This window comes from Trachinotus anak, unplaced genomic scaffold (genome assembly GCF_046630095.1).
Source record: "Trachinotus anak isolate AG129_WGS33_773 ecotype Australia unplaced genomic scaffold, CSIRO_AGI_Tana_v1 ptg000012l, whole genome shotgun sequence".
NCBI classification, from domain to species: Eukaryota; Metazoa; Chordata; class Actinopteri; order Carangiformes; family Carangidae; genus Trachinotus; species Trachinotus anak.
In genome coordinates, this window is record NW_027273863.1 from 25,908,678 (window position 1) to 25,927,018 (window position 18,341).

At 41.2% G+C, this 18,341-nt stretch overlaps 1 protein-coding gene across 1 annotated transcript; it reads left to right on the forward strand.

Moving 5' to 3' along the window:
• The first annotated feature begins 9,347 nt into the window (after positions 1-9,347).
• ift57 (intraflagellar transport 57 homolog (Chlamydomonas)) lies at positions 9,348-17,874 on the forward strand. Its single transcript, XM_071492026.1, has 11 exons — positions 9,348-10,236; positions 10,855-11,029; positions 12,222-12,340; positions 12,532-12,622; positions 13,055-13,123; positions 13,443-13,565; positions 14,091-14,162; positions 15,345-15,476; positions 16,047-16,109; positions 17,179-17,245; positions 17,382-17,874. The coding sequence occupies exons 1-11, from the start codon at positions 10,082-10,084 to the stop codon at positions 17,561-17,563; spliced, it is 1,248 nt and encodes a 415-aa protein (XP_071348127.1). The 5' UTR covers positions 9,348-10,081; the 3' UTR covers positions 17,564-17,874.
• The last annotated feature ends 467 nt before the right edge of the window (positions 17,875-18,341 follow it).

Below are 18,341 nucleotides of genomic sequence, written 5' to 3' on the forward strand. Positions count from 1 at the left end.
CGAGTCTCTAGCAAACATTAAAAAAAAGACACCACATCATCACATTTCTGAAATATTAGTTTTTGTTTTTTTGTTTTTTGTTTTTTGTTGTTTTTGTTGTTTTTTTGTTTTTTTTTTTTTGATAAAATTGAATTGAATTTGTTCAGAGGTTCAATCTTTTTTAATGTAGCAATCACGGCTAATTTGCACTGTTGACACTGTTGTCGTATGAACCTGCCGTATTACACTGTATGTGATTCATCATACAACTTTAACACGGCTCTGCCAAGACTGCTGCGCAAAAAGACGTGAACAAGTCAATGATACAAAGACAAATAATCTTTAGAGTTTCTCTCTGGTTAGCAACGGCGTTAGCCATGCAGCTTTATACTCACAGTTAGCACAAGCTGGTTAGCGGTTAGCTCCTCTGCTACATTAGCTCACTAAATGCATGTTGGTGTGACACCCACAGGAAAGGGGAAACAATTATAAACAAATATTAACACCTACATGCCTTTTTTTTTTAAAACCCATTTCACTTTCATTTCAGTAGAAAATTGTCAAAATTCTTTTTTCAACAGTGACTTTCCAGTTAAATATGAATTTGATCAACTTCATACTTTAATTTAAACACTGGAATAAAATCAGTCTCCAGTCACTGCTGAATATCACAGACACTATCAGTGCATGCAGGAATATTATAATTTATAAAGCTCTAATTATAATTTCATTTCCACCTGGTCTGGCCCTTTGGTAATCGCTTCACAGACGTGTGATTTTATCAGCAACATTTGTGTTGAACAGCAGCAGCAGAGGCTCTGATCATCTCTCCTCCCTGTCTCTATCTTCCACTGATCTCATCTATCTGCAGCTCAGATTAAATCACTAACTTGATGTCTGCTTGAGCAAAACACGATCACTCAACTGAGTCAGCAGAGCACTGCAGATTCACCTCTCCGCCGGCGCCGGCCTCTAAATGAAATGCCAATCATTCTGGAGGGAATTTACAGTTCGACTCGTCTCTGTGTGGCCAGAGGTCACAGCAGCAGTTTGACAAGTGTGAAAATATTGGCTCTAAAACAAACACCCGGGCCATCAGTTCCTAAAAGCATCCAATGAAACCAGCCAGCTGCAACATACACTCGGTAAAGATGAGGACGAATCATCAGATCTGCAAACAAATCATCTGCAGAGCGGGAAACAGACCTGGCTCCAGGTCCAGAGGTTTATTCTGAAAACCTGCATAATTTCATTGACTTCATAGACTGTTTGTGTGGTTACTCTAAACATGTTCTGGTAATGCTCAAGGTATACGAAACTCCAAGTAAACACAGCAATATGTTACTTTAGCTGGGCAGACTAACTAGATGCAGTAACTCACACCTTTTAATCGTCTTTTCTACACGGCCAACACATACATCTTTGTGATGAATCTTTAAACAGACAGAAAACGAAAGACATGGACCTACAGGAGTCAGACAATATGTCTTTTTGCAGGGAAGAGCTTAGACCCACATATTGTACTGAGCAGGACAAATCAAACATGGCTCATGGTCCTGGAATAAGAGACATGATAACAGAGTGAACTGACACGTCCTCCAACCTCAATGACCATATAGGTCGTTTGTCCCTTTACCCTCAGATACAACCCAAAGGAGAGTCTCTTGGAATTACCTACCCCCTACTATGGCAACAAACTGGACCTTCATCATCATGGTTACAATAACGCACTGAGTGGAGGGTACTGGACCTTCATCATCACTTATTAATGCACAGTTAAGGTTGTGGTTTGGTCATGGTTAAAAAAAACAACATTGACCATCGGTTTCAAACAGCAGTTTCTTTGTCAAAGTCCTGTGTTTGTGTTTTGTCAACCCATCCATCCATCCATCATCCATCCATCAACTTACTCCTAACATGGACTTTCTCACTCCTCAACCCAGTGTTATTATTTCTGCATCCACGAGTACGCAAAGGTCTGCGTGATGTAAATTCCGGCGGGTGTAGGTGAGGCTCTGGTGCAGACATATGTGTACCCACCAATTACTCACAACGCTACAGAGTGAGAAGGTCTGCTGCTGCCTTCATCTCTACAATTCCTCTTTAAAAGGACACAAAGACGAACAAATGTGTTGGAATTCGCAGAGAGAACACTTTGATGGTGTCAATCGTGTCCGAAGACATCACCCATCTTCCTCTTTCATTCCGGTAATAATTAGTGCAGCCCCTAGAGGTCGACTAAGAATAAAATGTAACTGTGGGTCATAATAAGCTCACTGCACAGTCGACCTATAGTGTACGGCATTTACTCAGTGTGAGGACACAGGTTTGATTCCCTTGAAAAAAAAAACCCCAGAATCATCAGGTATGTTCTGTGCAGGGAGCTTTGGCTAAACGCCTGAACTGTCAGTGTGCTGAGTGTGACTCTGAATCTCTGCCGTGTGAGTGAGCTGCAGACTCTCCTCTGCTCTCTGCCTCTGCAGGTTGTCAGCTGCTCCGACTAATTTCTGCGCTGCTGCTTTTTATAACCTTGACAAACTTAGAAAGATGACACCTCTGCCGTCTGCACCTCCCTCCAGAATTATCAGTCACTGCCGACGGGCACCTGTGTTTTACCGTTACCGGGTTGTCACGGCAACCGTACCCATCAAAGCTTCAAAGGAGTGGAGCAAAATTACATTAATTAATTTCCCTTCATTGGGGCCAATCTGAGACTCTGAGCCACATGATGCTCTGCAGCGTTTCTCCTCCTGCAGAGCAACGCCACCGCCGCCGCCGCCATAGTTTTGATTTATTTCAGCACTTATGAGAGAGAGGCAGAGGGAAACAGATAGAGACGCCACTCCGGAGTGATTGCATTCAGCTCAATCTGTTTGTTATGCATTGGCTGTGCACAATTGAGCTCTTCAAGCAATCTGTTGAAGAGAAACGGCCTCGGGTGACTCGAGTGCAGAGAAGGGAAAGAGGAACGCCGTCTGCTGATCAACAGCTCCATTAAGACGCTTTCATCTTCTCCTTCAGACTGTGACCGCTTCTTCTCCTGAGCCAGAAACACTCCCAGCAACCTGCAGATATTTTCCCTCTGAGACTGACTCGTCAAATCTGCTCTGTCAGTAGTGTAACATGCATTCGCACTTTCACGGGTGGGATTCACATTTACATTCTGTTACATGGAGCAGGAGTGACTGCACTCAGGGATCTCTCCTGTTGTATTTCAGGAGATTTATCACCTGATAGCCGAACTCTCCAGATGCAATCCCAGAAACGCCTTCTTTAAAATTTTCTTCCCCTGTCTGCTGATGTTTCTCTTTGTCCAGTGTGGCAGCTACAACACCACAGAGGAAGAGCAATCAGCTGACAAGAGAAGAAGTCAAAGCATTGAAGACAAGTGACTGAGAAAGTTTGCACTGCATTTCTGCAGCGTTGGGAAAACAAAGATCAACCCTGTCTCCTAGAGATTACAGTTCCATACCACTGATTTCTAACAGCAGTGTAATGCAGAAACAGAACACCACCTTTCCTGATCCCACTCGGAAGGATTTTAACGACTTTGTTTCAGCTTCAACAACAGCTTTCTCAACAGGAGGAAGAAATAAGTGAACAGATGAACCATTTACACCACAGACTGACAATAAACACAACATTTACGGCTCTGTTTGTTTACTGAGGGTTTTTTTTCCACAGCATCAATTTGGCCTCAAAAACAGAAGCAGCAGGTGGAAGTTTTTCATTTTTCTGAATCGTCCAGATTTTATGAATCATTTATCATAGTTACATAAGATTTTAGTTTTTTTATCCAGATGATCTGAACTAACTTTTTCACATCAATACTGTTCAGCTCAGTTTTCCTTTCCAAGTAAGTTTGTCAAACCTGTTGGTTTGTCTCCATCTTGTCTGTGAATCTGACGACTTGAGTTCCTTCTGTAAAGTCGCTGTCACAGTGTTAATGTATTAACTCCATGAGAACAATGTTGTTTTTACAGAATTTATGGACACTTCTACAAAAATAGGATCCAAGTTGCCATAAACTGTAACTATCCTTTTAGTTAATCATCCATAATGGGACACATTAATGTTGTGTTCATGTCCTGGTTGAAAAGTCTGGCAATTGGAGCTTCTAAAGTCAAAAACACAGTTGGCCCAGTCATTTTTGATAATAACCTTTACTGTACTTCAAGGTACAGACAGTGGGGTCCAATAGTCTGGGACCACTTCCCCATCATAACATCTCTAGCCATAAAATGCTCTTGTCTAATCTCTGCTGTGCAAAAACTACAAACACAGACATGTGAACTAACCAAAGACACACTCCCTCATGCTTCTTGTGTTGAAGGGTGGAGCGTCGAGTCTGCAAATGTCAAGGGATTGTGGGAAACTCTGTTTGTTAAAGAACAGAGCTATCGAATAAACAACATTATAAGAGGTTTTTCAGAGAAAAAGCCTGTTCCAAGACTGGATTTTTAGTTATAAGTGATGTTAAAAAAGTAATAATATTTTCTTACCTCTGCTCTGGTTTCACTTCAGCTCATTATAATGAAAACAAATTAAAACTGGAAAAATCAATTTATAAAAATAAGTTTCAACACTGAATCATAGGCAGCTAAATCTGTGACGTGTCTAAGTCAAAGGTTTAGATGCACTTTCCCATTTGTGTGTCCAAACTTCTGACTGGGACTGTATATCAGGCCACGCCCCAATCAGTGATGCATTATGGATAAAAATATAATACATCGATCCTGTTATGGTTAAGAGGAATCACCATTATCTCAAGAAATAATAATGACATTATTTCATTTATATTTTTGCATTTTTTTCCAAAAGCTTATAAGTTGAATTCACATAGAGAAGCAACTAACAATTATTTTTTATATCAATTTATCGATAAAACATTAATCATCCACAATCTGACATCATTAAAAGATATGAGAAAACCAAAAAATATTCAATTTAATAAAATGTAATACAAGGAAGGAAAAGCAGCAAATTCTCTTTCTCTATCTGTCTTTCCTTGAAAAATTATTTAAAAGATTTTTAGAATAATTGATGATTAATTTTCTTTTGATTGACTGATTAATCCACTCATCATTGCAGCTCCAACAACAATCATTATTGCAATTATTTTTCAGTATCATTATCTTATTATTCTGGGATGTCACAGTTGTTTAATTTATTACATTTTACTTTACATTTAAAACAACCTTTAGCTTTCTGAAGACAGTAAGATAATGGTTCCTACTATGGCAGCTCTTGGCTTCCATACAAAGCATCACAATGTTGAAAAGAAACAAAAGGAATCAGTGTGTACTGTTAGATTTTCCTCAGTCAACACACTGAACCGCCTCCCTGCTCATAAACATCCTCTCCAGACTTAAAAACTGTATGAATGTGGAAACCTCGCCAATGTAGAGCGTGTGAATGGAGCTTTTCAGTGGGTGGGAGCTAATCGCTTCGCCTGTCAGTCGGTTTTCCAGGAACATAATGACTCATCAAGCTGTGAAAAAGAAAGAGAGTGTTTTCTTTCCAAAATGACAAATCCAGCGTTTGAAAGGACTGACACCTTCTGTTAGGGAAATGAGCGCTGACACATCGGCAGAGGAAGTGGAATACTAATGAAGCTGTGAGCCGATCTCACATCTGGGCTAAGACAACGGTGAAACCTGCAGTAGCTGGATTTTCTTTGGCCACTTGTTTTCATCAGAAACGAGCAGTGAGCACAGCACTGACATACCATCACCTCTTAAGTTGATATGTTGAACCTGCAAACAGCTGCTTATTTCCACACCCAGCAACATGATCATTCATTAGAGCGGTGTCTGTATCCAGCTGATGAGTCAGGGCTCTACAACCGTTTTTTCCTCTGGGAGACACTTTGACAAAATAAAAGTGGCTGACAGCTCCTCACGTCTTATAATACTGGTTCATTTATTCACATTCTGTACAAAAACACTCAAACTGATCTCAAACCAAATCAGATGTCAAAAATATCAAGAGTGAGAAATTACATTTTTGTACCAAAAACATCTGAAACTCACATCAGAGTCATGATTCAGTCAAACCTGAACGCGCAGACATGATAACACCACTGCAAATAAACGTCCATCTATCTGCTCAGGAATCAGAGAGTAAAGAAGCTCCTCTGATCCAGTGAGTGTTGTCTACATCCAATGGTACGTCATTCACTACAGTTCACTTTCCAAAATGTAAACAAACGTGGGTTAAAAAGAAAAAAAAAGAAGAGGCTCGAGTTGACGCTCACAGCTTCACTCACTGTATCCATGGCTACATATTTCCTGCTTGTTTATATTTTATTCATATAAGTGAAGACTTAACGTTTGACATTATCCAGAAGAGTTTCTACACCTGCCTGTCATCTACAGCACATCTGATGTAAAACCTGACAGCTTAACTCACTCGACTGACAACTGACATAATGATTTGGTGTCTAACAGGGTTGTGTTGTTTAAAGTTTGTACTAAGTCTCCATGGTTGGTACAGACTATATTCTCTGAATCTTTTTAGTGAGCTAGTCTAAAACAGGTGTTGATGGACTGGTCTCCCCTGGTCTAAGTGATGAATCCCTCTCTTTTTGCTCTATTTTTGGTCTCTACCAACTCCCAAGGGAATTTTTCAGGCTGTTTAGCTGCTAAACCAACCAAAAAGTCTTTGATAAAGTCCTTAATCGCAGCTTATAAACCTTTTCTAAATGGTACTTTCTTCGTTCATTTATGTTCGGTGCTTTGAAGTAGACTTTTCACAGGTCTGTTTTGGATTAGATCCAAATTTAAGCCCAGTGAAGACCTGCCGCTTGATTTTTTTCCACCAGTTCGTCTCCAGCTGTATCTGTTTGCTGCTGGGCAGATCGTGGACACTCTGATCAGAGCTTGTTTGATGTCGCAAACACTGAGACTGAACCAGACAGGAAATGTAATGAAAAGGGCTCAAAAGCTCCGTAGAGCTGCAGACTTGGCGACAGTTCTCTGTGGCTTCAGGAATAGGAGAATACAGTTAGAATTTTTCGGTAGGTGAATCGAAAGCTTAAGGTAAACACAAAATGTGTCTTAGAAATAAAATAATCTTTTTTTTTCTGTTTGTTTCAAAGGTATGATATGATAGCAAGCTCAGATCCTCAGGTCCTCGTTACCTTGACAAACACATCAACCCCCACACAGTCATTTAATGCTGAAAAACGTCACCTATCACCCCTTTCAGAAAACATCCAGTGAAATAATGACTCTCAGATAGCAGTTATTTTCGTGCAAAAGGGCATAAATAGCCTTTGAATGACACCCAGTGGGCTGATAAGCTTCCTGCCGGCCCTGAGGCAAGGCCTCCCAGCAGCTGCCGCTCATTACCGCCTCGTTCAGGTTAAGCCATGGATCCACCTCTGCCTCTCCTCCCAATTACCTCTCCATCGAAGGCCTGGCAAGCCAAGAAAAGGAGGCCAGGCTACGGGCTGACACGCTGTCTGGCTGCACCGAGCCTGTAATCACACCAGAGCTGAAACGTGGCCAAGATCTCTTTCATCGCAGGTTGTGATAAGACTCGCTCAGGTCTGAGTTTCATTTGCAGGCGTCTGGAGGAGACTCATTAACAGCTGCTGCAGCACATGTTGAGATTCAGCAGGATGTCTGCGTGATGGTTGACAATTAGGTGATACCCTTTTTCTATTAACAATGAATCAAATCCCACACTGTGAACAACGGATGTGAGCCAAGATTTTGTCCAGGATGATCTCTGCCTATGAATATATCTCAATAATGACTGAAATAGAATAAAAATGTTTTGTTTGTTTATTTTTTTAAATCCATGATATATATATTGTTTCTGCCAATAAATTAATTATTCTATTTTCTTATGTCTATCATTTTTAAATTTTTGATTCAGTAAATGTATGTATCTTGTAAAATAAGTGAAACTGCTGTGTGTCCAGGACAGAGGACCTGGATGTGGTTTGCTTACTCGGATAGAAACCAGACCAGTCGTTGAGCTCAGTCAGCTTGAGGGTCTTTACATCTCTGAAAACATCAGTGGGCATTAACTTGATGAGCTGATCCCACCAAAACAGTATCAGTCAACAAATGCTAACAAATGCTAACACCACAATGTCTCATTTTTAATCGGTCAATTAAATAAAACATGTAAATAATGTGACTGTTAGAAGTTGTATTTTTTTCTGTTTTAATTGTGCTAGGCTAACCGCCTGTCTTTGTGCTAAGCTAGGCTAAACCTAGATCCATCTTCTTATGATTTATCTTATTTTACAAACTATCTGAATTTTCTTTTGACACGTCTGCATCACTCCCACCCCTCCAAGTTGTGACTGTGCGAGTCTTCGTTCAGATGAGCTGGTGTTGAGCCGGGGCCGTCGTTGAGAGCTGAGCGCCATCAGCGATGCAGCAGGCGGTCAGTGGGCCTGTCAATCAATCACAGTCTCCAGGGAGCTCCACCTGTGTGCTCGACAGGCAGGGAGCAGCATGCAGATGAAACAAACACACCCCTCTCTCCCAACGCTGCCTGCTTCACCACAGGGGAGGGTGGCGATATGAATTATTCACTAACACACACTCAAATAGACACATACACTTATATACACTGTGTGTATTTGCAGATAGACGCTGTGTGTATCATGCTTCACTGGATAAGGTTGTGTTGTGGTGGAATACATATATAATGTATGGAGGAGATGAGGCAGTGACAAAGATATATGAGCATTTATCAGCGTTGTCACCTCGGTTATCTGTAACACAAAGCTAAATGAAACACAAATGACAAAAAACACCCCCACCCCCAACATCTCCATCTCATCTTTGTATATCTGTTTAAGGTGTTTGGGAAGTATTGAGACTTTAAATAATCATAATTAATGAATAATTAAAAGTAGCAATATCACAATTCAAAAATACTTCATCACAGGTGAAATCCTGCTTTTAAAGTCTGTAGAAGTGCAGCATGTACTGAAGTATCAAAGTAAAGGTACACATTATGTGTTAACATGGCCTAAGCAGGGTTTGAATGTAGTAAAAAAATGAATTTGCACTTGAAGATTTTATGAATTTAGTTGTTTTCAAATGGCGAAATTAATAATTACATTTTCTACAGATTCTTCGTCAACAATGTGATTCAGTACAAATACGTTTTTTTAATACTACGACTGAACAGGAAGTTCTGAAGCTCCCAGTAGTAAGATTCGACAATTAGATCAATATTAGATCATCGCTGTGTGCTATGGATATATTTGGATATACTGGGTTTACCTCACATTATATTGGATATACTTCACATAAAGCAGGCGTAGCATTTATTGTTCCAGACCAGACAACATACATTTTACAGAGCTCAGGTGATGGGCCTCACACTAATGTTCTCATGGGTACCAGCACATTGGTATCACAGGAAGGTAAATGAGTCTATAGAAATGATAACACTGATTCAGCAATCAGCTTGAGCAGGACAGAGATGAAGAGCATGATGAAGGAGAGACTGACAGGAAGCTGCAAAAAGCAATGAGAGACACAATGAAGTGAACAGTCTGCAGTATTCAACAGGTCAGCACAGTTCAGACTGACTCAAAGCCTCAGGCAGATAACAATACAGATCTTCTACAAAAGAACTTAAGAAACAAGTTTTATCGAATCGTATTTTATTTTATTTTATTTTTGAAAAATGAAAGTAGTTTGGTTGTGGTCGTCACTCCTCCGAACCAGCTGGTGGCAGTAACGGTGCTAACAGAAGAAGGACAGTAGCAACAGCAGAGCTAACAGTGGCGTCCAGCTAATCCCTGATTTCAGAAGGTTTCGGCACTTTAATGTCCATAATCGTGACTTTCTGACTTGTCGACGAGCAGATATATTGAAAACTGATTGAAACTTCTGAGTTACGAGTGTGAGTCAAAGTTTGAAGCATGATTTCGCTAGCAGCTAACGCTAGCTACCTAGCCAGCTAGCGTTAGCTCTCGGTTGCCTGACAACGGAGCGGAAGCCAAACAAACCGAGCTAGCACAGGCTAGCACATGCTAACTGACCGAGGGAGTCCAAGAAGAACCGATTATTTCTCGTGTTTTTGTTTTAAACCGAGGCCGACAGGCAGCCGGTGAAGTGCACACATGGCGGAGGACGGGAGGCGGGGAGAGGAAGATGAGCGCGGCCCCGGAGCAGCTCACCAGGTGTTCGTGGTGATGGAGTGTTTACTGGAGAAACTGAAGGTGCTGAATTATGAGGAGGAAGTTCTGGCCAAACACAACATGAAGAACCTGTCCAGGTGAGATGACCTTCACTGGGGCAAATGGTTGGAGAGATAGTTCAAGCTTTTCAGGTGGTTCATTGATGTGTTAGTCATTTTACCAGGGCACTGCAGTACTTTAAATGCCGCCAGACAAACCAGTCAGTGTTTCATTTTACTGTTATTTCAAAAGAAATGAGTGAAACACATACGGTGCAAATGTGAAAATCATTTACCATAATGTATTACTCACAATTATGGTTGTGTCACTGCAGCGATTTAACACCACATTACAAAGTCTGGGTATAGCCACATATGAAACAAATATAATGGTGAAATGTAAATAGATTTCTGGGTAAATGTGATCTGAAGCTGGAGTTATCTCCTCTTTAAGGAGACTATAAGTCACATGTTGGACTTTACAGGACAGTAAGGTTTTTGAACGTCTTATTTTTGAGGAGATTAAGAATTAAATTTTGTTATCATGAGATCTGACCAACAGTAAAATAACATAAACAAAAGATGGGACTGATAAAGATGACACGGATAGATAAACATCAAAAAGAAAAAGGCAGAGAAAAACTGGTCAAGTATAGAAGAGGGAGAGTCTTCCTGGTTGTTTCATCTTATGATCTCCTCTGTGTTTTCCCTCCTCAGACATTATTTTGTCTCCAGTCCATATCTGGCATCCAACCCCGGAGAGCAGTTCTACATGTTTACCATCATTGCAGCGTGGCTAATCAACATGGCCGGGAGGCCATTCACCGAGCCTCAGGAGTACGACGAACCCAACGCCACCGTTTCCAACATCCTGGCAGAGCTCAGGGCTTTCGTAAGTGATGCCCTGCTCTGTGTCAGCAATAAAACACAGAAATATCCCGTCACTGTCGTAGTCAGAGTGAACTGCAGGTCCTGACACCAAAAGTCCTGTTTAAAATCAAGACCATAAAGGTTTTATCTATATATGTTTTGATATGTTTGGTTTAGTTTTAGAGGTGGGACATTTTTTTTACACTGACAAGTCAACCAGTTCATACAGACTTTAATAGTGATAGGCATGCAGCTGCTAGTATTTTGCACATATTTCATTCTCACTGGCATTACAAAGGCTGTAAGTGTTGACACTTAGAGATAAGATGCAATTTCAAGGACAGCCAAAATGAGCAGAGAAAAAAAAGCATTAAAAAACCAATGCCATCCCTCATAGAGCCCAGTGATACTTTAGTGTCATTACTGATTATAAATATATAAATATATATCTTTCTCTCTTTAGTTTCTTCTCAACAAAAGCCACAAAGGAAGCCAATATTGTCAAATGTTAAATGTTATCTGAAGAAAAGCAGCTGTACAGAAGCAAATTTTTAATAAAAATAAAATAAAAGGGAGAAAGATTTAGAGCAATGAATAAAGGCTAGAACTGCGACACTGTATAAGTTCTAAATGGGTGCTTGTGTTAACACAATTCACACAATTATTATTTCACAACTCTGGCCTCTAATTTCAGATAAAAAACAGTAGAAAAACATGATTAAATGTCATATTGTGATGTATCAGGGAAAAGTGTGGTTTTGGTCTCTGTATTGAAACTCGGGTATCATCAGCACTAGTGTCAGATAAACACTGAGTGATTATTTAATGACGAAGCTTCAGCACTGGACAGTTTTCTATATTTGGTTTGTACTAAATACTGGCGCTCACTACTCAGACCCAGTGGCACTGTCCTGTCTTCTAACAGCTTTACAGTTAGTTTTCATTTTCCTCTTTTGAAACTGGGTGTCTGCTTCATGGAGCTCAGAGTGAAAGGGTCTTTAAAAATGACAGATTTCACATTTACCCCGAAACTTGCTCTGCAACTCGACAGATGAATAGTGAATGAAACACATGAATGAAATATGTAACGATGAATAAAATATATTGGCGTGCTTTTGATCCCGACCTCAAACTCAGTTGGCTCCATGTTGTCAGCTGAACGCAGGGAGGTGAGTGTATGGGTGAGAGATCTGACTCTTCACTGCGTCTGTCAGGGTGTCAAGGTGGACTTCCCGCCCTCCAAACTGAAATCGGGCTCAGGCGAGTACGTCTGCTTGGTGCTGGACCGACTGGCTGAGGAGGCTCTGAGGAGGAGGGGCTTCTCCTTCAGAAGGTACTCAGACATGTTCTCCTCTAATGAAATCATTCTTGTGTCATTCTGTTGATACCAGTCCGTGCACCAGCGCTGGATATTTTCAGGTCAGATTGTGATATCTGGAATCCTCAGTGACTGCAGCACAACCAGTGTCTGAACTTAACTGAACTTTTTCTGGTTTGACCTCGTGGCCTGTTTCCTCTGTTTAGACCAAACTACCCGACAGAGACCACAGAAGAAGAGTCTATGATAGAGGACGACGCAGAGCTCACACTCAGCAAAGTGGAGGAGGAGATGATAGTAGGTGTCCCAGCTTTACTGAACTTCTTTTGACTTCTTCATTGTTACTCCTCATCGTTACAGTCACACAAAATGTTAGGACAGATTCAATAAGAGATTTACAACATGACGACATCATTCCCTGTCCACATAAAAAACATTTCACTTCGTGAGGAAGTAGAAGCGTTGCTGTCCCTTCTTACAGACCAGCTCAGAGTTTGCATTAAATTCCAGCTCATTGTCAGCGACTCTTCCCAGATATTTACACTGATCAACTAATTCAATTGCAGTTCCATCTATGAGGGTCTGAGGTGGTGAGTGAGCTGCTGTCCTCCTGAGGTCCATAACCACGTCCTTGGTCTTAGTCCGAGACAAAACTGTGCACTTCTGTTTCACTCTGTTTCCACGAGTCCAACTGTTGAAGCTCAGTTACGTGTTTGTGTGTGAACTCAGGAGGAGCCTGATGAGGAGGAGGAGAACGTGATGGATCTGGAGGCTCTGAAGTTACGCACCACTCTCACCGTGAGTTCACCTGGTCACACACACTTTCACATTTTGATGCTACTGCTCACAGGACAAATCCATAGAGCCCCCCTGCGTTATTAATGACTGTGAACACAGAGCCAGCCCTCAGTCCCAGTTCTCCCTTCAGCCTTTCTCCATTGATCTGCAGGCCATCAATGTCAGGGAGTCAGCTGGATAATTGAGATCCTTTTTTTCTTCAAATTATCTGCACATCAGTACGCGCTAAAAGATCACATCCATGGCAGAAAGAGGAGGATCAAAATAGATGCCTGCTTAGCAACAGGAAGAATATATCCTTCTGTTTGTTCTCTGACAGGAAGCAGAGCCGTCCTCCAAACCCGACGAGATCCTGGAGTCAACGGTCGACGCAGCAGAGTGGAACCTGGAGGTGGAGAGAGTCCTGCCTCAGCTCAAAGTCACCATCAGGACAGACAACAAGGTTTGGTCTGGTTTCTCTGAGCCCGCTTCACTTCTGGATCTGATCCAGGATCAGTTTCAGCTGGTTTTCCTGTCCATGATGTTTTTTTATGGGTGAGGAGGGTGACTCACATCCATATTTTAACTGTTGTGGGGGTTTTGTGGGATGTTTCATCACCGGCAGCTACATGGAGCAAATCAAACTTACGCTAGAAAATGTTTATTTTATGTTGATTTTCCTTTTAAAACGGCTCCTAATATCAGTTACAAAAGGTGATTCACTAACGAAGAGAAAAATTAAAACAGTAAAACAAAAAGTACAGAACTCCAAAGCGAATAAGGATAAGATATGTGTGAGTATGTAAACATGGTAGAAATAAACATTATGAGTCTAGTTCTAGAATATTTAGTTTATTTGATGTATAGAAATTAGTCTTAATGATTAGAAGTCTGGGACTCAGATGTCGCTGCAGTTTCCCGCCACTTTCCTACTGTGCTTGTTTCAGTTGTTTTCTGACTGGTCTCTGGTCTGTGTGTTGGTCTGCAGGACTGGAGGATCCACGTGGACCAGATGCATCAACACAGAGACGGGATCAAGTCTTCGCTCAAGGAGGCCAAGGTGCGTTCGCTGACCTGACTTAATAATACAGTTGTGCTGACTGTCTGTCTGTCTGCCTGTCTGTCTGTGTAAACCCTCATCACTCTGCACCAGGTATTATTGGTTTCATCGTACTGATGCTCTAAATGAACTCAGCCTGTTTCCATCTTTGCATATGTCCTGTGAGAAACATACAGAAGCCCCAACAGGCCAGTGATTTATTTATTTTATTTTTTTCTCTGGGAAGAAAGAAACGAAAAACAACTTGAAAATAATCCTCTGCAACACATTTTTTCATTTGCTTTTGTAATACTGATTTCTGTTCCCTACTATCCCCGTCTAAATCAGACTAAAAGCATTCCAGGTTTCCTTCTTGGTGATTTTTAATTTCTTCATTCACTCTAAACACAAGGTTCATATAATGTGTGTTAGCAAGTTATGTAACATTACTGTTCATTCTCTAGTCTAGAATCTGAGATAAATGATTTTAGCAAAAAATAAATAAATAAATTACATCACTTGTGTCTCACAGTTTGTTTTCACAGATAAAAAAAAACAAGAACAAAAAAAGCTTTCACTTGCCTTTCTGGACGTCAATAGGAACACTATTTTATTGAGCTGCATGGTTTTGGTTGAAATAACAACTAAAGCTTGAACTGAAGGAAACTGATGTTGAAGAGGAAAAACAGCAAAACAGGAAAATCCAGATTATAGGGGCAAGTCAGAGGTGTGTTTTTAGACGTACAGCACTGATGCTGCAGACAGAGAGAGCTGTGAGAACTCAGGAGAACAAATTACACAGGTGAAACAGTGAGAGTGAACAGTCAGCTCGTTTGTCTTCAGCCTGATCTCTGGGGAAAACAGCTGATGTTACAACACCACACCTGTCAGCCCACACGGATCCCACCACGCTATGATAATTAGTTCTTTCTTAATTGGTTTAAGTGCAGCAGGATGTGAGCTCCTCTGCGGTGGAAGTGTTTACTCATTTGCTGCTGAGTTGTGTGCTTTCTTATAAACATAACATTATGTTACACTGGGGCTCCTGTCAGTCACCTGACACCCACATAAAAATCAATTTAGTTAGTCATAGAAAAAAGGTTTATTGACTAAAACTTAAAAATGACAGGAAGCTTGTCCCTGAAAGATGCTGGAGACATCTTTATCAGGTCCAGTTCTGTGTGTCCTCTGTTGTCTCTGCAGAGCTACCTGGACAAACTGCAGGAGGACATCGGGAAGACTCTGGAGAAGGTGAGCAGCCGGGAGAAATACATCAACAACCAGCTGGAACATCTGATCCAGGAGTACCGCAGCGCTCAGGCCAAGCTCAGCGAGGTAAACCCCAGACACTCGCAGCTCACACCTGCACCTGAAGCCTGCAGCACACACACCTGTGAAGCCGGGATCAGTCTCCATGACGACAGCCTCACGCATCAGAAAGACGAGCATGTTAGAAATGTTTTGCCTTCACTTGTTTAGTTTGACAGTGTGTGACTTTACTCTGTGACACTGTGGTTGTTGACGCTCCTGATCCCAGGACTCTCTCTCTTCGGACCCCCCTGTACAGGTCCTGTGGACAGTCGCCAGGTTGTGAAACACCTTGGTGTTTTATTTGATAGTAATTTAGGTTTTGAGCAGCAACACCACAAATCTGGTCCAGTTGTGTTTTTATCATCAGACATACAAACTTTAAAGGTCCCATGTTTTAACTTCTGCAGTGTTTTGTCTGAAGCGTTGATGCACCAGTCTAATGGATAAAGAAACGACAAAAACACCGGAAACGTACAAAATGTTGGTCTATCATTAGATGTACATTTAGATTTCATATTGTGGTTTTCATCCAAAACACAAAGCTGCAAACACAGTTCAGCAGGAACCTGATCTCAAATGTCTTTTCTCCACCAGGCCAAGGAGCGATACCAGCAGGCCAGCGGAGGAGTGACGGAGAGGACCAGAGTGCTGGCTGAGGTCAGTGAACGCATCGCCCAGCAGCATTGTCTGTGGGAACAAAGATCTCCTACGAGCAGAAACCTCTTCATAGTTTGAGACATTGTGTGACTTTATGTGAACAGTAAAGTTCCTTCACTATTAATTTGATAAAAGTCGACAGACTTCCTGTTGTTTTTCACCAGATGTTTTGTCAGATGAGTTATGGAAGATGAAGAGTTGGTTTCTGTTGATTCCTGATCAGATCAATAGGCGCCATCAGGTGGTGAAAACATGTCACCACATGACTCAGTCCTGTCCTGCTCGACTGTTTCCATTCTCTGGAGCTGTGGTGAAACAGTTTAAAGGTGCCATCTGTGACGTGGACGACAAAAGAGGCCATTTATTTTCATTTCTGATACTAACACACATTTATTTAGTTGTAATGTATGTATGTTTGAATGCAGCTGCTAGTTGTTTGGAATCAGTAAAAACACGTATTAACTACATGAACCCTGAAATCCATATTTATGATCATTGAATGTGTTTAAGAGAAGCACTTTTCTATCTGCTTGACTGAGAACATGACAAATAAAAGTCATGAGAAGAGCAACATCATGTTAAAACCTGTAAAGTGAGGAATAATAAATTCAGGCAGGAGAAAGCAGAGGACAGGAGTTTAAAGAAGAATCAGTGACATAAGAAGAATTTCAAGGATTCATTTAATTATATATACAGTCTAAAGGTAGATGTCCATGTGTTTGTGATTATAAAGCAGGTCTAGGTTCTATATTAATACTGTGAAAGTATCAAAGCCTCAGTCCACAGAGAAATGCACACAGCCTGTATTCAGACACTGAGCCTTAAAACCAGCCGTCAGGACTTCTGTTGTTACTAGAGCTGCAGAGAGAAGCCTGAGAGAGGAGATGTAAAACTACACTGAGATGGTTTTTGGTTCTTAAAACCACAAATATATCTTCTGATGGAGATCAACACAGGAGAAGAGTAAAATATGGGACCTTTAAAACGATGACAACTCCCTGGATCTCCTCAGGTATTTTACAGGAAATGATGTGCAGACAGTCTGTTTATGACCTCATCTGTGTTTCAGGTCAGTGAGGAGCTGGAGAAGGTGAAGCAGGAGATGGAGGAGAAAGGCAGCAGCATGTCTGACGGAGGTGAAACTCAGAACAACAAATGAACAAATGACCTTTCTGGATCTGGTTCTCATTGAAGTCGAGTGTCCTCCTCACATTATGATGATGTTTTCACGTCGCTGAACACCCTGACCGCCTGTCTGTGTCTGTCCCTCAGCTCCGGTGGTGAAGATCAAGCAGAGTTTGACGAAGCTGAAGCAGGAGATCGTTCAGATGGACGTGAGGATAGGCGTCGTCCAGCACACGCTGCTGCAGGCCAAGCTCAAAGAGAAGTCCAACATGACCCGCGACATGCACGCCACAAACATCCCCGAGCCCGCCGCCGGGCCCTTCACTTAGCCACCTCACCAGGGGCCTGAGCCCAGACAAACACTCACTGCTCGTCTTGAACTGAAGCTAAAGTCTGATGACGTTGGATCCTTTAAACGTCCGAGAATTTCATTTAAAAACAGAAAAGTGTAAAAGTGTAAAAAAAATAATTTTTCAACTCAACGTGCTCGGCCTCAGTCCAGCAGCTGTTCACAAACATAACATTTTGCTCTTTGTTGTTATTTATTTTGTAGCTTCTTCTTGTATTGATAATATTCAGAGCCATTTTTGTGTATATGTATATGAACATAAAATAAATTTTGATACCAATTTACAGTCAATAGCTTCTCTTTTTGAAATCTTTGAGGCTAAATAATGATTTCAATGAGTTAATGAATTAAGTGACCACCAGATGTCACCAGCAGGTGCGTTTTGACCGGTGAGGACTCATTTCAATGATGAAACTGACACTGACGTCTTCATGTCTGTTAATAAGTTAAGCTTCAGAGCAGGCAGCAGTTGGCAGAGCAGAAACCCCCCAAAAAACCACCAGGGATATTTTGTTGGGATTTTGGTTTCATTTCACTTAAAACTTGTCAAGTAAATCAAACCTACTCCGGAAGTCATGGTGTTCTTCCTTCAAAATAAACATTGGATATACGAGACAGAAAAAGTGAGTTTGATCAATGAAAACTTTACAAAGATCGAGTTAAATCTGAATATTGATGATGGATACTGTAACATTTACTGTTGGGGAATGGTACGTTTATGACAGTGTCATTCATGTTTTCCTTTATTGGGATTAATA

Coding starts and splice junctions, on each gene's coding strand:
- ift57 (XM_071492026.1), top strand. CDS start 10,082: ATGGCGGAGGACGGGAGGCGGGGAGAGGAAGATGAGCGCGGCCCCGGA. Junction 12,623..13,054: donor AAGTGGAGGAGGAGATGATA/GTAGGTGTCCCA, acceptor GTGTGAACTCAG/GAGGAGCCTGATGAGGAGGA. Junction 14,163..15,344: donor CTTCGCTCAAGGAGGCCAAG/GTGCGTTCGCTG, acceptor TTGTCTCTGCAG/AGCTACCTGGACAAACTGCA.